The following is a 25,933-nucleotide window of genomic DNA, read 5'->3' on the forward strand; positions in this document are numbered from 1 at the left end:
CAAAGAAAGAACTGCTACTGGAAACTGGCGAAGCCCCAGAACCGCATCATAAAAAGGGGAGGAACCACAGAGAGAGACTCAAGAGTTCCGAACCAGCTGGAGGGAAGTTGATAACAGGGAGAGAACACTGTTCTCTACGCAGGCGAGCAGTTGGATCCCAGCAGTGCCTGAGCTGCACTGTGTGAAGTGAAGTACAACAAAAAAGGGGAGCAAGAGGCAACCCACCAATGCTCATTTTGGTGCACACACCCCAAAGTGAGATCATAAGATAAGCAAGAAAAGGAACACAATGGTGTGTAATGCAATTTCACCAATATTGTAGTTGTTGCAAAACGAAGTATAACGATATTTCAAATAATGATTTAAACAATATCAAATTGAATTAGCATGTGTTAAAAAAAAAATCAACTGTCACATACCATAACTGATTGACAAACAACATATAAAGAACATAAAAAGGAAAACCTTCTTGTTGATATTAAATCGATCTTCCACCACTGTAAAAAAACAAATCACTTAAAACAACCCTTAGACTAAAGTGCAGCCCTTTAAACCAGACAAGAAACCTCAATGAACACCTCAAGTTGTACTTGTGCATCAACTTGTGAACCCCTACAACATTAAAAGTGTGCAATATAAATGACTCTCATCCTTTTTCATTAACTTGGTTCTGGTTCTGAAACTTGAGGGTATTCGAGAAGGCATTACAACTAAAAAAGCTTTGACCGCCTGTAACCTGGACTTTAAGGAGTGTAAAGCCTATGTTAGAGATGAGGCCACCCAGATTTAAATTTTAGCCCGATCACTACTGAAGATCTCACTATTATTATTTCCCAGCTTAAGGCTACTAAATGCAAGGGTGATCCCTGTTCCTCCATCATAATTAAGACCTTCCCACCTACGCTTGTAGAGGCGAAATGTACATTCATTAACTCCTCCCTTCTAACTGGCATGGTACCCAATGATTGGAAACTTGCCTGGGTCACGCCACTCCTAAAAAAAAAATAAATAAATAAATGCCTGGCACAGGATATTCCCACAAACTATAGGCCCATAACCAATACTCCCTTCCTCTCCAAAATCTTGGATCGAGTCGCCTATTCACAGATTGCTCAACATCTTAATCTTTTCCCTATCCTAAACCTGCTTCAATCGGGTTTCAGACAGGGCTTTGGGACCGAAACTTCTCTTCTAGACTTAAAATCCAAGCTATTCAGTTAAATGGATAAGGGACTCTCCTCCCGTCTTATTTCGTTAGATGAATCTGCCGCTTTCGACCTCGTCGATCACCCTATTTTGGCAGAACGTTTGAAGAAAGTGGCGAACTTTTCATCAGCAGCAGAACAATGGATGCTATCCTTCCTCTCAAATGGAGTAAGTAGTGTCAGTGCGGATGATGCTATGGCACCGCCTATCTCTGTGCAGTTTGGAGTGCCACAGGGCGTTCGCACGTCGCCGTGTATTTCTAAAATCTTCATGGCCTCCTTCTTCGCCCATTTGGAACAGGAAGGGGTCCTATTCTCTAATTACGTGGATGATACTCAATGCGTCATTCCGCTCACAGGGTCTCGTCTCCAAGATGAAATTGAACTGAATAGAATATTTTCTATTATTGAACTTTGGATGATGCAGAATAACTTGGCGCTTAACCGAGGAAAAACAGAACTTATGATTGTGGGATCTTTAGGGACACTTGCAAAGCCGGACCCAGTTTACAAGCATTTCCAGCTAGGGGTTGTGGATATCGCTCCGCTTCCCAAGGTCAAAATTCTGGGAGTTATTCTTGACAGGTGCTGAACATGAAATCCTATGTGGGAAGTATGGTTTAAATAGCAATGTATTATATTAAACTATTAGCCCATCTCAGACCATACATCTCCCAAGACCATGCGGGAGCCATTACACTGGCAATAATGGGGGCCAAAATTGACTACTCTTGTAGTCTCCTGGCAGGATTCAGCAAAGTTACCATCAATGGACTCCCAAGTGGTCCAAAATGGCGCAGTTAGCCGTCACCGGTTTGGCCTCACGCGCCCATGTAACGGAGGCTAGACCCTCACTCCACTAGCTTCATGTAGAAGCGCATATTATCTTCAGGCTATTAGTTATTACATTCAAGTGTCGAGTAGGTACTATGCCGTCCTATCTTCAAGATCATATTAGGGATAAACCTAACTACAGAAATCTGAGGTGCAGCACCCAAAACAACCTCTTTTGACCAAAATGTAAAACCAAGAAGGTCCAGGGAGGAGCATTTTTCTGTGCTGCTCCCATATTATGGAACTCTCTACCCTCTTCATTGAAAGATTATTCCTCTCTGACTTCGTTTAAGAAAGAGCTCAGGACCTGGCTGTTTCGATAATCAGTTCAATTCTAGTATCTCTCTGCTGGCCGTTTGCTCTTTCGTTAACCTGGACTGCTTGTGTTATTTGTTTGTGTCTGTCTTTGTCTGCGCCCTCACGCCCACGGGTTAATGGTTTGTGCACTACAAATTAAATAAAGGAAAGTATAAAAAAAAAGGAGCCTACGCAGCCAATGCTTGCACTTTGTCATCCATTTACACACAGAAAGAACATGAAGCATGTCTTAGAGCACAATTGCCTACTCGAGTTTCATCATTGGTATCAGTGGCCCTGCCTTCTTCAGGGAAACAAAACAAACTTCACAATGCAGAAGCCAAAAAAATAATACTCCAGGTTTGGGGATAATGATGTATTCAGATAACTTCTCGCCAATTCTGGCGTATTAAATGCATCACTCATTTATACAAAGTCACGCAGCCCTCAAGATTATATCCAGTGTCCCTTGTGTCTGCGGAAGTCTCTCGGGTCCGTCCCTGTAGCTTAGTATCAAAAGGAAGATGTCACTTGCTGCTTTAATCAATCGCTCGGCAGTTGCACTGGCTAATGCAGCATAGGGTGGACCCGATGAAACATTCTAAAGAAGTAACGCTCCATGGGAATGACATTCGAGAAACCAGCACAGAAGAGGGCAACGTGGCAGGCAATAGCCCAAGCCACAACTGGACACTGAGAGCGAGTTCTTATCTGGTGGTGGCTGGTAAGAAAAAGAAAAGAGAACCACCCTTTCCACGCTGAGGCCACACGGGGGGGGGGGGGAGGAGGCACCAAAGTGTGTCGAAGCGAGGAGACGAAACAAACACAGCATCTATTCTGACGAACCACAAAGAAACACCAAAGGCGACTGCTGATCTGGTGATACAGCCCTATTACACTACCGTAACTGGGAGAGGAGGAGACCTTGGGGACAAAGCATATATAATGAGAGGCAGACTAATATGACTCTTAATGGTCCCAGTGAAAGCGAGTACATTAGAGTGAAAATCATACAGGGACTCGCCCTACTTACCTAGTGAGTGTGTATTTACTAAGGAGAGTGAGAATCTCACAGGGAAGCAATATGCTCGTCCCAGTGATTGTATAAATAATAAGAGTGAGAACTGTTCAGGAACTTAATCTATTTGTCCCGTGTATTGAAAGCTTATAAAAGGAGTCAGGTTCTAGGTTAAAGGTTCGAAAACAAAATGTATTGCCCCTCGAAGACCTCGCATCGCTCCATAGACTTGGATCAGAGGTGCAGAAGATTAAAGAGCCTTCTCTGCCTGCAGGGACTGTGTGTCCCAGCAGCTGTCAGGAATGCACATGTGACCTCTGAACCTGCTCTGTGACACTGAAGAGTTGAGGCAATATATATCGAAGACTGGTTACAGTAAGGACAGGTGTACAGTAATTTTGGCATGGAGCATTTATGAAAGGGAGGGTCTAATTAAGCTGACCAGCCTTTTAGAAACAGAATTACCGGCACCATGTTATGTTAATTAAATTCCAAAAAGCTTATGCTATCGCCCCCTGGTCAGATGTCCATTCTGTCAGTGTGTGCGTGTGTATATGTATAAATGTATATTGATATATTGTTTTTGCATTATATTTTATATATAAATTAATATTAAACTATTTCAAAGATACTATGAATAAATATATATAACCATAATGAGACTGGTTTCAAGGTGCTTGCCTCATACCTGACATAGAGTTGATCTATGTGGCCACTATAAGCTCCTTTAACCGCCTGGAGCATTTTGCTGTGGGAAGGTTATGGCATACGAGGATTAACCAAAAAAATAAATCTGGCCTTGTGGAGCCCTTAGCCTTATAGCAAACACGAGGTCCCACTGACCTTTGACTTTAAATTGAGATATTTATTTGTGAACATCCTAATGGCCTAGCAATCAGTGCATCATGTAAGATATATAAAAGATATTGATGACCTGTTCTCCAACAAATAAAAAAATAACTAATGGGTGGGTTGGCACCAAACCAACAAAAGGCAAATCAGCACTGCTTTGTGCCGCCCTCGTTTCACATTTATATCCAATCGGCTATCCGCGTAGGGTGTGCACCTGTTCAATGAATGTGCCTTTTCTCTATAGGAAAACCAATTCAAAAAAGTTTCTGCCTTTTCATACTTTTAAATATGTTGATACATAGGTTGAAAACTCTGCTCGATTCCAATCCCGTCTAGTACACCACGGTACAGTGCAATTCCATAACTTTCTCATCCGAGCAGCGTTATTGAAACGCTCATTAAGGCCATGCACTTAGCGGTCAGTCTGGCTCACTCTAACAGAGTCTGCCCATGCTAAACTTGTATACGCGTAAAGTACGGCCTTACGAGCCTAGCCAATGTTTAAATCTGTTTATGATATCCAAAATAAGTCTCGTTGAGAACACTCCTAGCCATGCTTAATTTTACCAATGCTATTTGATTTTACTCGTGTACATCCGAGACTCTCTGCATCTCGCGCATTGTGCACTGCCTAGCCTACGCTGTTAACCAATACTCCGTCTTTGTCAATACTGCTAAAATGCTCATAGACCTTGCTGCTAATCAATGCTTCTTGTTTATGTCGTTAGTTAATGCTGAATTTAGGTGATAGGCTACTGCCCATATTTTTGACTCTCTGCCTCAACCCTCTGTGACAAACTGAAACTAGGCGTGTCACCCCATGGTACTGAATCCTTTTGAACACCACTGTACTAAACTGCTGCCTGTTAGACCAAGTGCCAATACTGAATTTAGGTGAACTACTGCCTGTATGAACTACTGCCTTTGTACTTGAACTAACACCTCTTACACCGCAGTGATACAGTACTAGATGATACATGACTGTATGCTAACTGACAACAACTACGCTGCACTAGCCCTATCCTGCCCACTCACACAATGTATCTCCATTCGCTTTATACGGTGTTATTGAGATCACTACTGTATACCATGAATAGCCAATAGCCAACCATGCTACCAAATCCACCAGCATTTGAGCCCTTACCCAACTTTTACAAACCAACTGAAATGACCACCACACCCTGTCCTGTTCTCCTGAGGAACCTCAAACTACGTGCCAGGCTCCCAAGGCTCTATGACCCTTTAACTAAATTAGCCCACAGCAAGGCGAATACGAGCCCCCTTAGCCCCTCCCTGCACCCTCTTCAACTGAACGGTACACTCTACCGTGAGCCCATTCGCGCCCAGAAAAGTACGCATGTATCTTTGCCACCACCCCTAATTCCAGTAGAACATGGGACCAAGGGAGCACTGATAAATGCCCGCTCCATGGTAGCCCATGCATCAGACATCGCCGACCTACTCTACAACGAAGATCTGGACTTCTTAGCGGTCACTGAATCTTGGCTACATCCGACAGCAGGCCCTGCAATTATGCTAGCCGTACCAGATGATTATACTTTACTAAGACTCGATCGTACCACCTCTCGAGGTGGAGGTCTTGCCATCATAGCCAAAACCAAATTCCCTCTGATAATTGAGTCACCCTCCAATGCAGGATCTTGTGAATCCTTAACTGCAAAGTTAACCCTATCTAATACACAATCCATCTCCATCCACCTTATCTACTGACCACCTGGCCCTTTAGGGTCATTTGAAGAAGACCTCACAAATATCTTATCAAATAATCTCAAACTCCTCACAACGCATCCTACTAGGAGACTTTAACCTCGTTTTTAGCGACCCCGCAGACGCCAACGCCACAACAATCCATAACACCCTAGAGGAACTGGGCTTTACCCAGAAGATCACTGAGCCTACTCATATCAAAGGGAGAAGCCTGGACTGGATAGCTGTGCACAACTGCCCAGACTTGGTCTCCGCTATACTCCCGCAGCTCTGGACAGACCACTACTTGATCTCGTTCACCCTAGAGGCAACCCCAGCGCAAACTAACAGTATAGCTCCAGCCATCCAGTCCCGAAACAAAAAAAACATTACCCCTGAAAATCTGATCGCACAGACCTTGAATGCCATTCCAGATCACACAGATCCATTCACGATGGTAGACATCTACAACAAAGTCATGCTCATCCCTTGATGTCATAGCCCATTTGAAGCTAAAAAAGAGCAAACCCCGGAAACGCATCAATTCTTAGTTCTCGCCTCATCTTAAAGCCCTCAGACAGGAAAAGCGACGCTGCGAAAAAACCTGGAGAGACACCCCTCAGAAAAAAATAAAAAAAAACCTGAGAAGACTAGCATCCCAATATAAAAAAGAAATTATACTGGCCAAACAAATATCCTATAGCACTCGAATCTCACAAGCTAAATCTAACACTAGAGAGCTCTTCACAATACTAAAAGAGGTTGAATCCCCGATCCAAGCTCCTGACTCGTGCATCAAAGACAAAAATTGGTGCACTGGTATACAAAATGCCTTAGCCAACAAAATCTCCTCTCTCAAGACAAAGATGAGCATTAAAAAAGAATCCCTTCTCTCCTCTACTAAGCCGAGTATCTTCACCCACAAAAAGACTCACCCGACTCGATCGCACCCCCCTGTGCACAATTCCCTCTTTAACTTCCACAAAGTATCCACCAAAGGGGTAGAAAATGTCATTCTCACCCTCAAACCATCGAACTGCCACGGAGACCTATGCCCTGCACAATTGATAAAGGATGCGGCCCGTGATCTCGCACCATTTATTACCAAACTAATGCGTCTTTCACATCAGGCAACGTACCTAATAACTTGAAACAGTCCTGGGTCCTCCCCTTGCTCAAAAAAACAAATTTAGACCCATCTACTCCCACTAATTACCACCCCATTACCACAGTACTGTTCCTTCTTAAAATCCTCGCTAAAATAGCATACCAACAAATCCAACATTACCTCGAGCATTTCCACCTCCTAGGCGTCCGACATTCGGGCTTCAGGCCTCAGCATGGAACCGAAACTGCACTTATAGATCTTAAGGCACAGATAGATGAGCTGAGAGATCAGGGTAAGACAGCACTACTGCTACTCCTTGATCTCTCAGCTGCCTTTGACCTAGTCGACCACGAGATCTTGTGCGACCACCTACAAAAAGCAGCCCACTTCTCTCAAGAGGCAACTGACTGGATCCAAACCTTTCTAAATAACCGCACAATGAGTCTTCTCCCTGCTAGCAGCAGCCGACCCAACGCCTATCACATGTGGCGTGCCTCAGGGATCCTGCGTCTCCCCAACACTATATAACATCTTCACGAAGCCCCTTTTTGATGATCTAGACGATCTGGGTATCACCTACACTAATAACGCTGATGATACCCAGATCCTCATCCAGTTGTCGGGGGGATTATGACAAGGATTTGGCCTTCGTCAACAAAGTGTACCTCATCATCCAAGCATGGATGGCTTCACACGGTCTATGCCTGAATGATGACAAGACAGAACTCCTCATTCTAGGCTCTGCACATTACCTCAACAAACTTGACCAAAACTACGCATCGTTCGTAATTGACAATAATAAGATTACGGTAGCCAAGGAGGTTAAAACTCTCGGCTTCTACCTAGACTCTACCCTCACCTTCAATAAACAAGTTAATGCGATGGCATCCGCCACCTCCTATACATACAAACTCAACAGGGCAGCCAAACCTTTTCTCTCTCCCGCTAACTGTATCACCTTGGCCAGGGCTCTGATCCTGTCCAAGTTGGACTATTGCAACTCTCTATATGTAGGCTGTAACAAATATATCACAAATAAAATTAAAATCCTTCAAAATAATGCCCTAAGAGCGGCTCTCAGTATCCCGAAGAAAGCCCATATTTCTGATTCCAGAAGGTCTGTCAATTGGCTATCCACCAAAGACAAAATACTCCTCAAATCGGTTTCTCTGATTCATAAATGTCTCCACCAAGCAGCCCCTCAATATCTTATCTCCAGATTCACTAAACCCACCCTTTCTCGCCCTTCTAGAACGGCCAACTCCAACCTTCTTCTGGTGCCCAGGTTTAAACGTACAATGTCCGGAGGGAACAGCTTTCCAGTAAAAGCAGCTCCATTCTGGAATTCCCTTCCTCCTCCCTGCAGGGAGGACCTCCCCTACCACCAGTTCAGAGCTAAGACCATCCACTGGCTCAAGGCTATCGACTCATAACGACCTTCTGCTGCCCTGTTGCTCCTCACCACAATGATTGTAAATATGTACATCTGGTTGTCCACTGCTCGGCGTAGATACCTTTCTTGTGACTACCGGACTATTGTATATAGTATTGCTTATATTGTATATTTCTGTATCTGTGCCTCCTCTGCGTGACACGTCCAGCACTGTAACCACAGCTGGACTTCACTCCTCTGTATGTAACTAAGTTTTGCAATCCTCTTGATGCTTCTGCGCCTGGCTACCCCTGGGTTAGGTGCGCAATATAAATAAAATACAAATACAAAAAATACAAATACAAAATGCTCAAATGCCTTTTTCTCGACAGTAAAAGGACGGGAAAAAAAGGATCGAAATGTATTTAAAAAAAAGTTTTCATTTTTTTTATGGGGGGGGGGGGTGTTCCCCACCCCAGCCCCCCGTTTTCCTTTTATAAAAGTTTTTTATACATGCTAAACTAAAAACATATATAAATAAATAAAAAATCGATCCTTTTTTTCGGTCCTTTTTGTTTTCGATCAAAAGGTCATTCGATCCTTTTGATTCTAATATTTGACCGGACACCAAGGAGAGTCAAACAGGTCACTTGGTGTATTACACAGATCAGTGTGAAGACAAGGATACTACAAGGGATAATCAGTAATAATCAACGAGTTACGAAATTACAGAAATTGGTGTCAGGAAAAGAACCATTTCCACCAATAGTTGAGAGGAGCAGAGCACCTAGTGAAAGAAACTTGAAAGATCAAACAGAACTAAAGAAAGGGACGTGGAGAAAGCTCTAGAAGGAACTGAACGAACTGGTACAAGAAATAGCAAGAAGCTACTTAAAGATTCTACACTGAGAAATAGTTGCTGACAAAGGAACCCCAGGAGAAGGGAGTCATTATTGTGGTCTTTAGTTATTTGGGAAAGGATTAGCTTTCGGATAGAGGAAAGACTTTGGACTTTAGAAGAGATGACGAGTACCCTAGGTTAGTTGTGTTGGGCGGGGAAGCCATTTTTCTTTTGTTTTCAATAATCGTCCTTTAAAATGGAAAATATTGGTCTGCCTCCTTCTGACCTACCACACTACCCCTCTCTGGTATAAGGACTTAGAGGTACATCAGTTTTAAGAACTGTAAAATTAGTAACTGTTGGAACACGCAGGGTCCCAATACATTCACATCGCCAAAAATGAATGATCTCCTATTTAATCTGGGGAACATTGTACAAGAAACTTGGTTAGTGAACCCCATTGAAATTGAAGGATTTAGAGTGATCTCCCAGGCCGCCACTCAAAAAGTGAATGGGAGACCATTGGGTGTGCAGCTTGTAGCAATCAGAAACTCCACTTTGAAAGCAATTTTAAAAAATGAAGCAGGGATCCAAATTTGTAAGGTTTCATTGAAATGTCAGATTATTATGGCTGACATGAAATTTGTGAATGTTTATTGGAATCCCTGCGTTCGAGTCAAGAAGCTTTTCTCAGGGAGTTGGCGGCTTCTATGGAGAAAATCGAGCTCCTCTGTGGGGGTGCGCAAATCATATTGGGGGTGATTTAAATTTGCATTGTCTGCGCCCTACTAAGGAGGGGGATGCTTCACAAGGGAAGAAACCCTCAGGGAGAGGCAGAACTTGGGTGGAGTTCCTTGAAGGTTGGGGTCTAAAAATGGGTAATGGGTCTGTTCCAGGGGACATCCCAGCCAACTCGACAAGATCCCAAGGGAAAATCAGTTCATTGATTGACTATTTTTTTCTTGTCTTTCGATCTTTTTGTCCAGAATGTCTCATTGATTTAAATAAAGGGGGAGGGGGGTGTGCAACCATTCTAGGATGGCCCTGACTTTTTCAGAGACTGTCTTTGAAGAGCAATGTAGGCACAGACAGCTGGTTGAAAGTAGGAAAGGGAGAATACATCTCCAAAAATATGAGGGTTGTGGCGAGTCTGAATAAATGCCTCAGTCAAACTCCCGACTATATTCTAAGGCGTAACTGCACCCCGTCCAGCTTCACTAAATTTATCTGGTCCACCTGTCCGCCGAGTGTGGGAGGAGGAGGAAAAATGTAAGTGCATCATCATGCTTTTGATGAAGCAACCATGCTGATGAAAAAACGTTTGAATCAAGAGCTAAGGAGGTTAACAAAGCTGAACATAGGTATGACTGACGGAGAAAAAAAATCTAAAGCACTACGCCTGTTGTACAAACAATGGTCGGTGGGAAGGAAGGCCATGTGGTCTCCAGCATGACAGTGAATTCATGCTGAAGTTGGTGGCTAATGGGGATTTTGGTCACTTTTGGAAGGTGATAAACTATTGGAGTGTAGCTCAAAAAGCTGACTTTGTAACCTGGTCCCTGAAAAGGTCTGTGTGGAATATCTCTCTCACCTTCGGCTCCTATTTCCGTACTATCAGAGTGTGCAATGGGAACTCCCGCTAGACACAGAGTTTGGAGGAAATGATTAGGAGGAGCTCGTCCTTCAAAGCAGCCGGTTCAAATGGGCTCACGTATTTAGTGTTAAAAGAGAATCCAACTACTTGGGCCAAACTGTTAGTCTGGTTATTTAAGGAAATTCTACTCAAGAAAGCACTTCCTTCCACCTGGAAGTCGGCCATAATAATTCCACTTTTTAAAGGGGGGGATTGGTTGTTGCCAATCAATTATCGTCCAGTCGCCCTTGTAGATATTGATGGAAAACTTTTCATGAAGATCCTCTTCGGTGAGGTGGAGAAATGGGTAAAAGATGACAAGATCCTCTAAGTACCAGACTGGCTTTCGAAAGGGCCTTTCAACAGCCTTAAATGGGGTCGCTCTCAATGTCATGTCAGAGAAGACTGGTAAGCCTGGAGGAAATCTGTTGTACTGGGCCTTGGTGGACCTCTCTAGAGCTTTTGATCAAGTGGACAGGAGTAGACTGTGGGCAAAGTTAAGAGCTTGGGATATTCCTGAGGAGTTGCTCGCCATGCTGATTGAGTTCCACAAAGACAATACCATAAGAGTCTGACTCGATGAGGAAGGTAATTTGTCTGAGTCTATTAGAGTAGAAAGGGGGGTTCGGCAGGGTTGTTTGGGTGCCTCGCTGTTTTTTCAATTTATATTTGGCAGACGTGGGGGACTGCTTAAAACCATGTGCGTTGGCCAGTCCAGTGATCGGAAGATCAAGAGTTCACTGGCTGGCATACACGGATGATGTGGTTCTTCTAGATTGCTCTCCTGTGGGACTGCAGATATTACTAAATGGACTGGACAGTTACGCTAGGGAGAATGGTTTAGCCCTTAATCACAAAAAATCAAAGATTCTGGTGTTCAGACAAAGCCGTAAAAAAATTCCTTACAGTCATTGGGAGATAGGAGGGCAGCAAATCGAGAGAGTAGAAGAGCTGTTATATCTAGGCTTCAAAATATATGCCTCTCCTGCAATTTGTAAGGTGGAAAAGGATCTGCAAAATTAAATGTCATTATTGGCCCAGATGAATTCTTTTTTTAGTTAAATATTGTAAATTCTCTATACTTCCATTGATTTAGTTTTATAAAGCAAAAGTTATACCAGTAATACTTTATGGGCTTGAAACTAAACCCCTCTTATGGCATACAGATTGGCAGAAATGGGAGGGATCGGTGTGGAAGAAAGTTCTCAATCTTCCCATGAGTGTTTCAATGGGTCTTCTCAGATTCGAACTAGGGTTAAGATCCTTAAAAAGCATTGCAGAATAGAAACTAATGTCTCTCTTTAGGCTTATCTCAGTTGCACAGGAGAACTCTCTATACAGGGACATTAGAGAGCATTCTGAGAGGGGTGGTTTGGAGAGATTAAGTAAATCGGAAGAATGGGCCGTTGGTGAATTATCGAAGGCAAGTAGAGACCTGGACACTCTGATAAAAAAAAGTTGTCAGAAATGGATTGGATAACAACAATTGACTTGGTGCAGGCCAAAGCAAGATCCAATCAATTTATAGTAGAAGAAAAGAATCTGGCTTCATTCCAAGGAATTTGGTTAAATTTCCGGACTGAAAAATAAGGAATAATTTCCTCAAAATCCGACTAAATGTACAGGGAACTGGTGAAGTCGTGGCACAAAGAGGACAAGGCGATCTAGCTTAAAAGCTATGTGACAGATGTTCGAATTCGAAAGCCCAAACTTTGAAACATCTCTTAATGGACTGTCCTGAAGACGGCTACATTTGCATCAACAGACACTTTTGTGTATTGCCTGATTCTTTTTGTTGCCATTAGCCGAAACATATGTTGACTTTCACAATGTAAACCTAAGATGTCTAATAGGTTTTGCCTCTGATAGAGCTGGTTTGATTAAGTGCTCTACTACTTTTTTGTGCTTGATTTTGTACATCTAGTGTCCACAAGACACAATATACACGTACTGACCCCACCATAGTTCTTATTGTGTTATATCAGACTCCCTGTCTGGTTCTGCTGATTTATTGCTGTTTACTTATAATTTGTATGAAGATCTCTTCTTCCTTCTTTTAACAAAGTCATTTTATATAGGTTTTTAGTAACATTTAATAATAAAATTGGTTTCGTTATTCCATAGTGGTTGTTTTTTGACCGTGGCTTCATTCCCTTCTAGGCTGTTCACCATCCCCATACACACAGGCTTTAGCCTGGTGTTTTAGTTGCTCCTTCTTCTGAGGACAGGCACATTGTTTACCTTATTGTGGCATTAAGAGACAGGGTCACCACCCTCCCTTGTTTTTCCTTCAAGGAACTGGAGAAGCCAGACCTCGATTGTTCTCTAGATTTGGTTTTAAGAGTGCTAACTTCATACCTGAAATGTTCTGGGACCATCTAATCGCTGGTGTCCATAATCCTTTAACAATTGCAGTTGTGCAGGTGCTCGCCAGGTGCAATATTGTCGATTAACTACTTTCAATATGCATAAATGTTATGTAGGTCTCTCCTCTTTTCTGTTCTTTAAAAATAAGGAAATTATCGTTTAGGACTGTCGTTTGGAAATGTAGAGTAATGCTATAGTGATCTATAATAGTGTTTAGGACAAAGGTAAATTTTACAGGAAAGATTCTTTTCTTTTTGATTTTTATCGCTGTCTAATTTTAAATATTGCTTTGTAACAAATTGTTTTATATGTGATAACTAGAGGTATTTTTGTTATGTGTTGTGTTGATGGTTATATGTTGTTTCTTTATTTTTGGTAGTGTTTCTTTTTCTTGAATTTCTTTTGTGCTTGTTTGTTTAAAGGAAGAATTCAATTGTGAATCATTTTTGTAAAAGGTTGTTTCAACCAAATAGAATAAAAAAACTGTAAAATTAGTACCTGTATCAATTGGATAGTATTTAAGAAAAACTAGCACAAGACGAGTCGGAAGGTGGAGTATTATGTACAATACTTTTCTTTAATTATCTCCTTAGAAGTGGGTGATTGTTAAGTTTACAACTACGTTTAATGTCTTTTTAGCACAATATAAAGTGAAACGGGCATTGCTAGACTAAGATGGCTGCCGGTACTCATTACAGGCTCACCGCTTAAGATTAATGTCTTTTCATCCTAAAGTAACACCTTCACGACTCATTATAATATGTAGCAAAATTAATCACCCTATTCCAAGATGTCTGCCTTTACGTGTCCTATGCATAACATCAACACACACCTACTGGACGAAGTAGCACCATAACATACTGCCTTGTGCCCTTTTGTTTCTGATATTTTTTTTATTTTTTTTATTTACTGCCAAAGTAAGCCTGAAACATAAGGAAGAGAACAGTTTAAACAGGACTTTTCAACCGTCCAAACAAACGTAAGTGAATTGTAGTAATTTGAAAGTTCTTTATCTTTCTTAAAGGAATCCACCAGCCCTGAGAATATTGATTCAAACTGAGCTGGATGTTATCTGGAATTAAAGGAGGATTCAAGAATTTATTAGATTAACGCTGATCTTTGTAGTTATTATTAACTAAAAATCATGTGAACCAAAATACAGGTCACTGACAAATCGTGAGGTACATTATAGCATTTTTGAAATGCAGTAATAGTGGACCTCAGAGGCAATTAGGTTCTACTGAATTGTACATTGTATGTTTTAGCCAAGAAAATAGCCTGTCTACTTTCATATGTTAATAGGATTGGTGGATTTACTCCTTGACACAAAAAAGATGAAAACTATGAAAGGTATGTTTGGTAAAAATGAAATATATTTAAGTGTTGATGTACCTGTAACTAACAATGTGTAGATATATAAACATATTGTTGAATTATTTACAGTGGTGCTGAAAAGGAAGTACAGAACATACAGAAGACTAAAGCTAAATAATCGTAGTAATGAACTTCTGAAAGGAATGTTTTAATTCATAAACTTTTGAAAACGTTTACAAGTATCGTATTTAGACATTTTCTGCACATATTGTGATTCAAATTTGTATTTCCCTGACAAATGTCTAGAATTGAAGATGGAGGACTGAAACTTATAGGTCTCTGATGTGTATATGATGGTTGATATTCCTTAATTGAAAATGTATCTTCTTTAAAATGATCTTGTATTGAGGCTCTACATTTCTAATATGGGTATACAAAGATAATCTTTCTTATTTATTTGGACTAATGTGTCAAATGATTGGTGTTTGTGTGCATTGTAATTTAAATGATTGTGAATTTTGAATTGTTGCTTAGTAGTTGAGACATGTTTTGTTCACTGTCTATAAAAATGTTTATATTGGCAATAGAAACTTTGTATACTAGTGAGGATTTGTTGTACTACCACAATGTTAATTGATTAAATGAGTTGGTGTTGTAGCCACTACTCCAGATATATAAACAAACGCAGAAAAACACTAATACACATAGTAAAAGGATTTCTAGCCCTCCTGATGGAAGTCTTTATACTATGACTATTAGCGGTGGTATGTGTGCAAGCATATTGTGGCCAAACAAGAGAAAAAGCAGTGGAATGCAACAGAACATGCAGTGTTTCCACGCAGCAGGGAAATCACCTCTTTAAAGTAACTTTCATCAGTTCTTTCCCCCCACTTGCAGTTCCACTGGCTACTCCCAAATGGCTGTTGCTGTAACAGAGCTTTCATCGGGATGCACTTGTTCTGCATCACAGATAAGCAGGCTGTCACTGAGCCCCTGTAATATGTTTCTTCAATAGTTCTAGCAGAGAGCTAAAGCGCTCATAATAGCTAGACATAAAATGTTTGCTGCCTCCCCTGTGGGATCTAGATTACAATCCCCAGCTTTGGTGGTAAAACGGGTATCTTGTTTAGGCATGGCAATAAAGCGTGTATGTATTGTACTGTATTTAAGTATTAGAATGTGCACATGGTTGATATGGATGTGATTGTGTTTTAGATATGGAAATGTATGATGAAGTTGTGGTTTAGACCTAATGATGTGGTTGTTTTATGTTTGTGGCATTGTAATTATAAAGCTCTCGATGTGGTAGCCATTGGATGAGGTTGTGAATTGGATGTGGTTGCCATATGGAATGCGATTGGAATGTTGTGATGAGGGTGTGGTTTTGAGGTTAATGTAATGCAGTTGGTCTTAATTTTGAGGTTGGGATGTGGATGGGATAAGAATGTGGTTGGGGATGATGACTTGAGGTGGATGGCATTGTGACAGAAGTGTTTGAGATGAGCTTTTTATGTATGTGGCTGTGATGTGCGTTTATGATTACAGTTGTCCGGTGAATGTGGATAGGTGTGATTGTGATGTTGATGGTATGTTATTTTACGAAGCTTTTATTCTCTACCAAATCCCCCAGGCACTTGGTGGTCATGGAGCACCCAGATTGTCTCAAGGTTGGTGTACTGTGTCCCCACCTTAGGTATCCAGACGTTTGTCTGTAGAGTGAAACGATTAGGGAGAAGATAAGGGGATGGGAAGGTGGGTGCAATGCAACTGACTTGGGGATCGGGTGGTGTAGAAGGGGAAACGTTAAATTTTGCAATAGCTTGGGTGCATGTGGGTCCAACAATGTGGACCATGAAGAGGGATTACAGAAAACATCTGTTCTGAATGTGTTTCGCTTCAAAATAATTGTATATGTGAAGCAGTTTAGAGCGGCAATAGGTAATTAACAACATGTATTGTTTGTCTGCGTTTTGGGCACAAGATGTGCTCCAGCTGTTCTGTTAAACTGTTGTGGCCTTTTGACCCAAGATTACCTTTTACATTTTCTCCACAGGGTAAACTTCTGAATAGTAATTTCGGACTACCAAGCCAGTAGGACAAAAGTTTCTCTGTATGAAGATGAATCTAGTTGGAGAACAAAATGGTTTGACGGGCTGTAGTGGATCTGTGGATACGTTCTAGAATATGTCGCAAGTGTGGCACTCCGAAAGGCGGTTGGGATCATTTTATATTCTGAAAATGTGTCTGAGAATGCAGCTGCTGCTTTCCTTTATTGTTCAGGTGGCCTCTTTTGTTAATTGAAGTTACCATAAGACTATAACATACTCATGACTCACATGCTATCAGCCACCACAAGGCCAGTTCACAAGATTGATGAGTGGCGATGGAATATTTCAGGCTGCAAGCCAACAACCTAAACACCAGTGTGCCCAAAGATCCGTGCTAATAATCCCCTCAGCCCTTGAATGGTGAGGCGAATTGTAGGGATAAGCGAGTGACCCTGGTGACACGTGCAGGTTAGTGTGGCTTTCAATATGCAGGTTCCCTACTGAGGATACAGCTCTAAGGCTACAGCTAGAGCCGTCATTGGGCCTAGCCAGCAAACATTTTAGGATTCCTGGGGCGTTGTGGAGACTGGTTCCCTCTTAGGTGGTTAGTGGGCTCCTCTGGGAATTCTCTACATATGAACCACTGCTTTCCAACCACTTCCCTGAGCTGCAGTTGGTGAATTAGGTCATCAGGCGGCAGGCGGGGGAACCCAGATAACTTTGGGGAAAACATCCCCTTTTGTACAGCACTGAGCAGTCTTCAGGCCCAGCGTTCTTGCGTCATCAGACCCAAAGTGGAGACCATGCAGGGTTCGAAATTGAGGAGGGCGGAGAGCAATTCTGCTCCTGTTTGTGGCCTAGACAAGCCTGGTTAACTTGACACAAACGGCTACTAGGAGCTACATTTGGCTCCCCATGCCAACCAATACTGATGAAACGCAACTATGTGGGTTTAACTCTACATTTGTGACAATCTATAAATAAACTTTAGAACACATCTATGACATTTTAAAACATAAGGGGTCATCAACAATGGACATAGTGATATGTCTGCATCTTATGTGGAAGCTAGATTTGTGTAAAGCTATGTGTTGGCTCCTGATTCCTCAGTCTCTAGTACCTGGTTAATGCTGGAGACCCAGTATCTGTTTTTAGCTCATGCTTATCAAATCTTAATTTCGATCCCTGAAATGGGTTTGAAACACAAGTAAATCTGATCTAAAGTGGACACACACGCAAGTGGAAATGGTGATCTGGGATACACATAAAATGATGTGGTTCTGATATGGATGTGATGTGAATATTATGTGATTGTGATGAGGATGTGGTTGTGGTGGGGATGGGAATTTTGATGTCCATGTGATTGTAAAGTGGATGTGGGTAACATGAGTTTGTAGCTGGAATGATGGTATGATGTAGATGTTTGTTCTGTGTATGTGGTTGAGAAGTGATTGTTGTTGTGATGAAGATGTAGTTGGGGTGTGGGTGTGGTTATGGTGAGGTTTGATGTTGTTGTGATTTAGATGTGGTTGTAGCCATGATGAAGGTGTGATTGTTCTTTATCTGTGAATGTGATGTAGTGTAATTTAGATTGAAGGTGTGCATGTGGCTGTAATGTGATTAATGTGGCTTTGGTGTGGATCTGATGACATTTTAATGGGGTTGTGATGAGGATGTGGGTGGGTAACTATGCCACTCGGAGGGTAAAATGTGTTTTCAACATTAACATCTAAATTCAATTCAACAAAAATTGGCAGGTGGAATTTTCTGACCAGAATAAAGTTGAACAATTGTTTATTTAAAGTTAAAATACAAAATAATTAAAACAAAATGTTGTAAAAACTGCAATTTGTTTCACCATTAACTACATCCTAAGATTAAATTGCAGCTTGCAATCAACAGAAGTGAATCATTTGTAATCGGATAAAAGTTGTTCAATATCCAAAAACAACCCTCCATCTAAAGGCAAAACTAACAACTCTTGTGCACAATCCTAAAATGAATGCCAAATTATATAACAGTTGAAAATAAAACGGACGTCATTCAAATATATAACCCAAAAAGTTGACTTTCTTTTTTCCTAGGGTTGGAGCTACCCCAGGCTCCGAGGCAGATGCAGCCTCAGAGTGGCCTAGAAGACTTCCTAGGTGAGTTTGAGCATGCTGCAGAGGAAGCTCTGTGGCCTAAGAAGGACTGGCCAATGCATCTTGCTCCATTGCTTTCTGGTGAGGCTCTGGCCATTTTCCAAGCATTGCCGTGCCAAATTACTGAGGATTATGATCAATTGAAAGATGCCATCCTCGAGCATGTGGGTATGAGTGAGGAAAGCTACCGGAAGAAATTCCGCAGTCTCAAGTTTACAACAGGAACAAGGCCACAAGCTGTGGCTCTTCAGCTGAGCGGCTTGGGCAGGAAGTGGCTCAAACCAGGTATCCGTAGTTCTGAAGAAATTGTAGAACTGATCATAGTGGAGCAGTTCATCCAGATCCTACCGGAGGAAGCCGGGGAGTGGTTAAGTAATCGCCCTGCATCATCCCTCGATGTCATCGTTCAGCTGATTGAGGAGTATTCTACGGGAGGTGTTGTTGCATATGAAGATGTTATTTCTGATTTTGGTGCATCAGTCCAGGAATCGGAGCAAGGGACACAAGGTAAGATGTTGTTTTCTCTGCTATGAGATGTTTCTGTTGCAAAGGTAGAGAGACTCTATTTTATTTTGCGTAGGGTGAGAGGACAACTTAGTAATGAGGTATGAGTGATCACCCAAGGCCCTTTTGGAACGTCACAAACCTCACTTGATATTTTCATGAAGTACTCTGTCTGATGTGACACCTTCCCATGTTTGACCATGAATGTCAGGAACACCTTCATATTTCTGAATTCTTCTTTTATGCCCAGTCATTATATACCAAGAAAACCTTCCTATGGGCAGTGCTATTGGAATTTACAGTCAACAAATGCCAGGAAAAACTTAATATGCGTAGGCTCAGCACTGCTAGCCAACACACTGCCATTGTATGTCGGGAATACCTTTACAGGCTGAGTACTAGCAATGTATGCCCATGCTCTGCACCCCACCCCAGGTTCATGTGAAACAATATCAATATGTCCTCATATGGGGCCTGAAAACCGTTCAGTGCTGTGGAAGGGGCTGGTTGTCCAGTAAACTCTGCTGTTTTCCCAGAGCTATCTGGGTTTGTTCCTTCTGCCACCATGTAACCTAACTAGACAACTGCAACTGAGTGAAGGCATTGGAAAGAAGTGGTTTATATGCAGATTATTCCCAGAGGTGCCCAGCATCTGCCCGAGAGGCACGCAGTCTTAACCACAGCCCAGGAGTCCTCAAAGGTTTGCTGACATGGCACAATGACTGCTCATACAGCAGCCTTAGGGCTGTATCCTCAGCAGGGAACCTGCATAATTAAAGCCACCCTAAACTGGAAGTGACTTCAGGGCCATCCATTTTTCCCTACTAAAGAACTTGCTGTTCGAAGCGGAGCGGCCCTTCAATGCTGCTCTTTGGGTAAGTGGTGCTTACGAAGTTGGCTTGAAGACTGTAAGAGTCACTGCTGTGAGGTAGCCTTACTGTGTGGCAAGAAGCGCTATGCAGAACACAAACACGGTTTACATCTAAGGCCAGACGGTCGTATCTTCTTTATTAATTCTGTCCAACCCACTTCTTTGTCTTTTGTTACCAACAACATTCACCAATCGTGTATCCTACTCTTGGATCCGGCTGCCTTCTGCATTGGCTTAACATCCCCAAAATTATTATTTGAGAATTTACCTTTGGTACCATAAATAGACACTGCAGGTATATTTATCCTGCATATATACCAAGATTTCCCGAACATGCTCTTGAGCCTCTTGCACACTGAGCACTACTCAATCTCTATCTTGTAATACTCTAAAACTGCTTACGAATCCCAGTGAGTCTATTGGCTCAGCGCCTACTCTTCTGTTGCCTCTTTCTAGAACAGGGGTCTGCTACCTTTGGCTCTCCAGATATTTTGGATTTCAACTCCCTTCAGTCTTGACTAGCATAATCGATGTTGAGAGGTCATGGGAGCTGTAGCCCAAAATATTTGGAGAGCCGCAGGTTGCAAATACCTGATCTAGAAGATGGTCCATATATAATGTATGAACACACATCCCTAATAATAATAATACAAGTATTTAAAACTTCTCAACTCCCTTCCTGCGTCTGCAAACTGCCTTCCCACTTTCACTCCCTTTTACTTCACCTGTGCTCATGTTCTTCTTCTCAGCAGACTCCGGTCTGTTTACCCCGAGCAGGGGCACACCACGCCCGCACTTCAGCACTTTGAAACTACTACGGCAGTGATTCGATGCAGTACAAAAGTACAGTAACGTAACAGAACATAACATTACACATACCCATGTACAGATATCGTGTACGAGAACAGCTTCATATACCCAGGTTTACCTATAGTCTAAGCCTCACCTGCATGCATATTTCATATGCACAGCTTTTACCTTTTGTGCATATATTCAGCCTCATATGTTCAGCTTCACCCTCATGCCTATGTATGGCAATACCTAGGTAAGCCCACATTAAATTGACAGTTTCTATACTGCTCCCAGAAAATTGTCATACCAGTTCCCACATTGCTATGCTAGATACAGCTATTGCAGCAGTTGTGTATGCTTTTCTCATACTCACTAAACAGGAACAGTACAGTGTGATACTTTGGTCAAAGAACCTCATGACAGTGACACATTGTTTTACTTTTGGTTAGAAAGAAATGGTTGCATGTGAGTCACTCGGGGTGGGGGTTCCTAGTCACAGGGTGGTCCTTGAAGCTTACTGTGAGAGGTTGGAAACCCTGAGAAGGTTACACACAGGTATAGTTTGTTCACAACTTGCTATTTTTATTAAATAAAAAGGATGAAAGAAACCCCTATCTTTCCCTGACCTAACAAGGATATCCATGCCTAACAAACTAAGGCTAAAGAAAAATGACCTAGTGTCCATAAAGTATCCAACCCTCAGACTTCTATATACAACAAAATAAAATACAAGGTTTGGTTGGCTTTCCTCAATCCCACAAAATAACCTACAATGTTGAGCTCAAAATGTATAAGCAGTAGTCCTTGTGACCAAGGTTGCATTCCCTTCCACTGGTGCAATTTAGGAATATTCAGAACAAAGTTCAATTTCAAGAAAGTCCTGTATAGTAACAATGGTCCATTCGATGTATCATAGAAAGTCTTTTTCATTCAATGTCTCCTTTCACTTGGCAAAGTGTCTGTCTCTCTCCCAAAGGTTTGGTCACAAATCAAAGCAATTGTTAATGTTTTCACAAGTTCCCGTTTGGAAAAACAAACATCTTTTTCTTCCAAATACCTCCTGCTTTAGATAACAGAAACCTTCTCCTCCAAACATAAATTCATATAGTCTAAAGTATTCTTTTCTCAAAAGGCCAATCACTTGTAAGCAGCTCTTCATCAAAAGATTTTTTTTTTAGTCAGGACTGTTTCAACTATCACTTATGAAATGCAGCAGTTTATCAAAACAAGGTGATGGCATCAACATTTCTTTTTTATCAATCAAGAAAGTCAAAACACAATACCCTTTCTTTAAATGGTGACACACTACTTTTTTCACAAAAACAATATACAAAAAATGTATTCAGTATAAAATATACACTTGTATTTTATTTCATTCGATACACAATAGAAAATGTAATACAGTTTAAAAAAAAAACTATTTCTTTTGATTAGAATCCTATACCCAGGTCAGAATACGAACACATTACAAACCACAATGCACATTAGAAAAACACCATTGAACAGTTGACTTAAAAAACAAGAGCACCAACATGTAAAATCGCGTAGGTATATTTGTTGTGTTTACACCAAACCCAACATGTTTCTGTCAAAAGACCATTTAAGTCAGACATTCATCAGTGGATATTCTGTTCCAGCTTATATTCTGTGTCCAAACACTTGTGTCCTGAGGGGTTACTTTTTTTTAACACTATTAATAGCAACATAAAAACACTCACTAAGTCAGCTAAACCAAGTAACACCAGGAAATCAATCCATACATCAATTATCAAGAAAGACCTTCATTAATGAAGCATCTAAGTATGCGTTAATAAGCATACCAGCAAGCATTACTGCTGAAAAAGTACCTGCTATAGTAGCATTACGAGGTTCCATTCAATGGGGGAATCAATTCAATTCCAGGGGAGGGAATCATGCAGTGACAACATGCCATTAGATAGTTGGACATTAAGAAATGTCATTCTTGGTAGAGGATGAATACTGCATCCCTCCTAACAGAGTTACCACTTCCCCATGACAGCCGTCTCCTCCCATGTGATCTTCCCTGATACCACCCACAGGGTTAGGATCAGGTAGCGGCTGCTGTAAGGAACTCATGATGGCAACGGTAAAGACAGACACAAGTGATCACAGTTCAAGGGTGTTTATTAAACTTTAAGTGCAGGGTGGAAACACGCCTATTCTAAACCTAAGATGGGAGCAAGCGTCGACCATCAAATGAAAAAAATAAGGCAGTACTTGTGGCGGTGTGTCAAAATAAAAGGGCCTGTACTACGAAAAAAACCTATTGCCAATTCCTTACAATTAATTACAAAAAGTGTGTGGGATAAGGTTTCACAAATAATAAGTCGGGATGTCATTTCCCGGGGTCTCCCTTCCCCACGTTTTCAGCACGGGACAAGGTGGGACCTTGGAGCACAGCACACACTAGAGCCTTCTCCGCACGAGCTAACAGTTCTGTTTCCGCTATCAGGTTCTTCGATGGTTAGGTCTCCTTTCAATAAAAGTCTCTTGCCTTTAAGGGCCTAATGCATTCAACAAAAAAACAAAAAGTTCTGTTTCACATATACTTTGGGTGACCGCTTCACACCTGGGCTCCCCTCTTCCGTATGTAGACCCTTCACCAAATCGTATTCTACCAATCGTTTAGACAGTTCCTTTTCAATGCACTTTGGGTAATAACTTTCCACCCTTGGATCTCCCTCTTTTGGGCTCGGACCTCTTTTACGTTCGCCTCCCTCCTTTGCAATCACAGTGGCTTTTCTTGCATTCATGGGTTTCAATGTCTTTTTAAACAGTTCATCGGGCCTTGCCCTTAGTTGTCGGCTTTCCTCTGCTGGGTTCGCTCTTGCTAACTTTTACCAAACACTTCACTATGGGACTTTAGACTTCGTCCCTTCTCGTTAGCATCCCTCCACCGGGTTCACGCTTGCCAACTTCACCATGCAGGATTAACTTCCCCTTCTCCACAAGCATCTGTCGGTCAAAGACTTAACGGTACAGAGGATTATACGAGACCCCTGTATGACCACTTTGACCTATCTTTGCCTCTTCGCAAGGCCTTCTGGTTATGGTAGTCTCTACCTTCGGGTAATCGCCCAGAGTTTTCTGCTTGAGCACCCACGTGGTGCCGGACGTCTCTGTTGCAGGCTTTCTCCTCACTTTCTCAAAAGCTCCTTTCAGCTTTCCAAAGTTCAGCTTTCCAAAGTTCAAATTATCGGTCTGCTACTTCTCGACACACCAGCTGTGATGAACTGACGCTTTCTTCTCCTTCGAGTCAAGGTTGGTACCACGGAGACCAGCGTCTCTTCCTGTCTTGGCTATCAGTGGAGGACGGTCTCATGTACCATTGACATCTGCTGCGACACACACTGGCCTTTGTTCACGGTCTTATGCTTTCATCTGTGGAGGTTTCACAGGCCTTGATAAGAAAGGCCAGGGTTACTTCTCCCCTTGTCACCCTCTCGGTATTTGCCGTCTTTCGGCTCCTTTTGCACTGCCGTGCTGTGTTAGCGCTCAAGTTGTGTGGTCTGTCTTGCTTGTCCTCTGCTCTCATGCTCCACCTTTTATCCCTGTGGGTAAGGGAAAGGGCCATCCGATGTGTGTGCTTTCTGGTCAATTGCCTGTCTTTGCCTGACCCTTGCATTGGGACCTGTCAGGGAAACGGCTCTGGTGTTAGTCTGTTGTCTTTGGTGTTGTGCAAAACTGTATCGGAAAAGGGGGCGGGGGGCTAGTGTTTTGGAATATCCTATGTCATAGGATGGGGAAAGGGTGTTGAAAGAAAGGGGATACTGCGTCTCACCCTTCAGTGACCCACTCCTATTCCCAAAGGACCCCCATCCAGGTGATTCTCCCTCACTGGTCCACCCCAGGAACTGGATCCAATAGTGATGGCTGTGTCCTGGCCACCTGGATGACAGATGCCCGGGGACTAGCTAGGGAGACACCTTCAGGTTTCTCACACTGCCTCCCCTGGTCACATGGGAGGAGACTTTAGGCTGGAATTTAGTGATGACTCTGCAGGATTCATCATGGAAACTCGACCTCCATGTGATCTTCCATCACCCTAGCCCAGGCTTCCCTATTCTCCTAAATGATTCTCAAAATATTGGTAGACTATCGCCAGGTGACACCTAATGTCTGGAGCTATCGCTTGCGCTAAGGGTACCGTCGGGAATCTTGGGAATTCCTCCCTTTTCTCCAAGGGGAGCATCCCCACACCTCTCTGTGAAGCTTGGAAGGCGAGCCTGCTCCGCAATACCCTCCCTAGATGTTCTCACCAGGAGTGACTCCTGCCTTTGGGAACAAGTACTCCCGTTCCCAAGAGGAACTCCCTAGAGAACCTTCCAAGTACCATCTTTTAACCCTCCTGATAACAATATCTGTGAAGTGACAATCAATATGCGTTATTGCCAGCATGAAATTAAAAACCTTCTCCAGGATGGGGTCTGGCATGGATTCACATGCTCATGAATATTCCCCGTCGTCAGGCCGGGAATCCTCGGTAAAGAAAAAATCAGTATCAGTTTTGTTTCTGATCTGTCTTTCTTAGTAGTAACCAATCGCTGGTCTGTGTCATACTGCCCCCAGCCAATGACTGCCCTCTCCCTAAGCCCCGCCTCTGGCAGCCATCCTCAGATTTTTACTACATGCTCAAGTGTTGGGAGTCTTTGTGTTTAGCTCTCGAGCTTTTGCTGCGTTTTCGTGCTTTTTTTCATAGAGAATTTCTCATTTTTCGGTCAAATGGAGCCTCAAGCTCCATCGTCTCTACATCCGATTAACGGGGATCTGTTTCAGATTTTTCTACGCCCCTCAAGGGTGAAGATTTCATTCGAGTTACGCTTCTTGGAGGAGTCCAGGAGTTTCTGCGGCCTACTCAACATGGCCCAGGAGAAAGGCAGCTCGACGCCCGGAAAGCTGTTCAGGGTTTGCCCTGGATGCCAGCTGCAGAATGTGTTCAAGGAGGACGAGCACTCGAAATGTCTCTACTGCCTTCATGAGGACACAACGCACGTGGAGAAGGGCT

The 25,933-nt window shown here is 42.4% G+C and overlaps 1 protein-coding gene across 3 annotated transcripts in view; it reads left to right on the plus strand.

Annotated features, from left to right (window-relative positions):
* LOC138513920 (uncharacterized) overlaps positions 1-25,933 on the plus strand; it is a 290,696-nt gene that overhangs the window by 49,944 nt on the left and 214,819 nt on the right. For all 3 annotated transcript variants that reach the window (XM_069629069.1, XM_069629070.1, XM_069629071.1), the window contains exon 2: positions 18,681-19,247. In XM_069629069.1, coding sequence (XP_069485170.1) covers positions 18,681-19,247 — 567 coding nt within the window. The remainder of the gene's footprint in view (positions 1-18,680; positions 19,248-25,933) is intronic.

This window comes from Ambystoma mexicanum, chromosome 12 (assembly GCF_040938575.1).
Source record: "Ambystoma mexicanum isolate Mex_15411 chromosome 12, UKY_AmexF1_1, whole genome shotgun sequence".
Taxonomy (NCBI): domain Eukaryota; kingdom Metazoa; phylum Chordata; class Amphibia; order Caudata; family Ambystomatidae; genus Ambystoma; species Ambystoma mexicanum.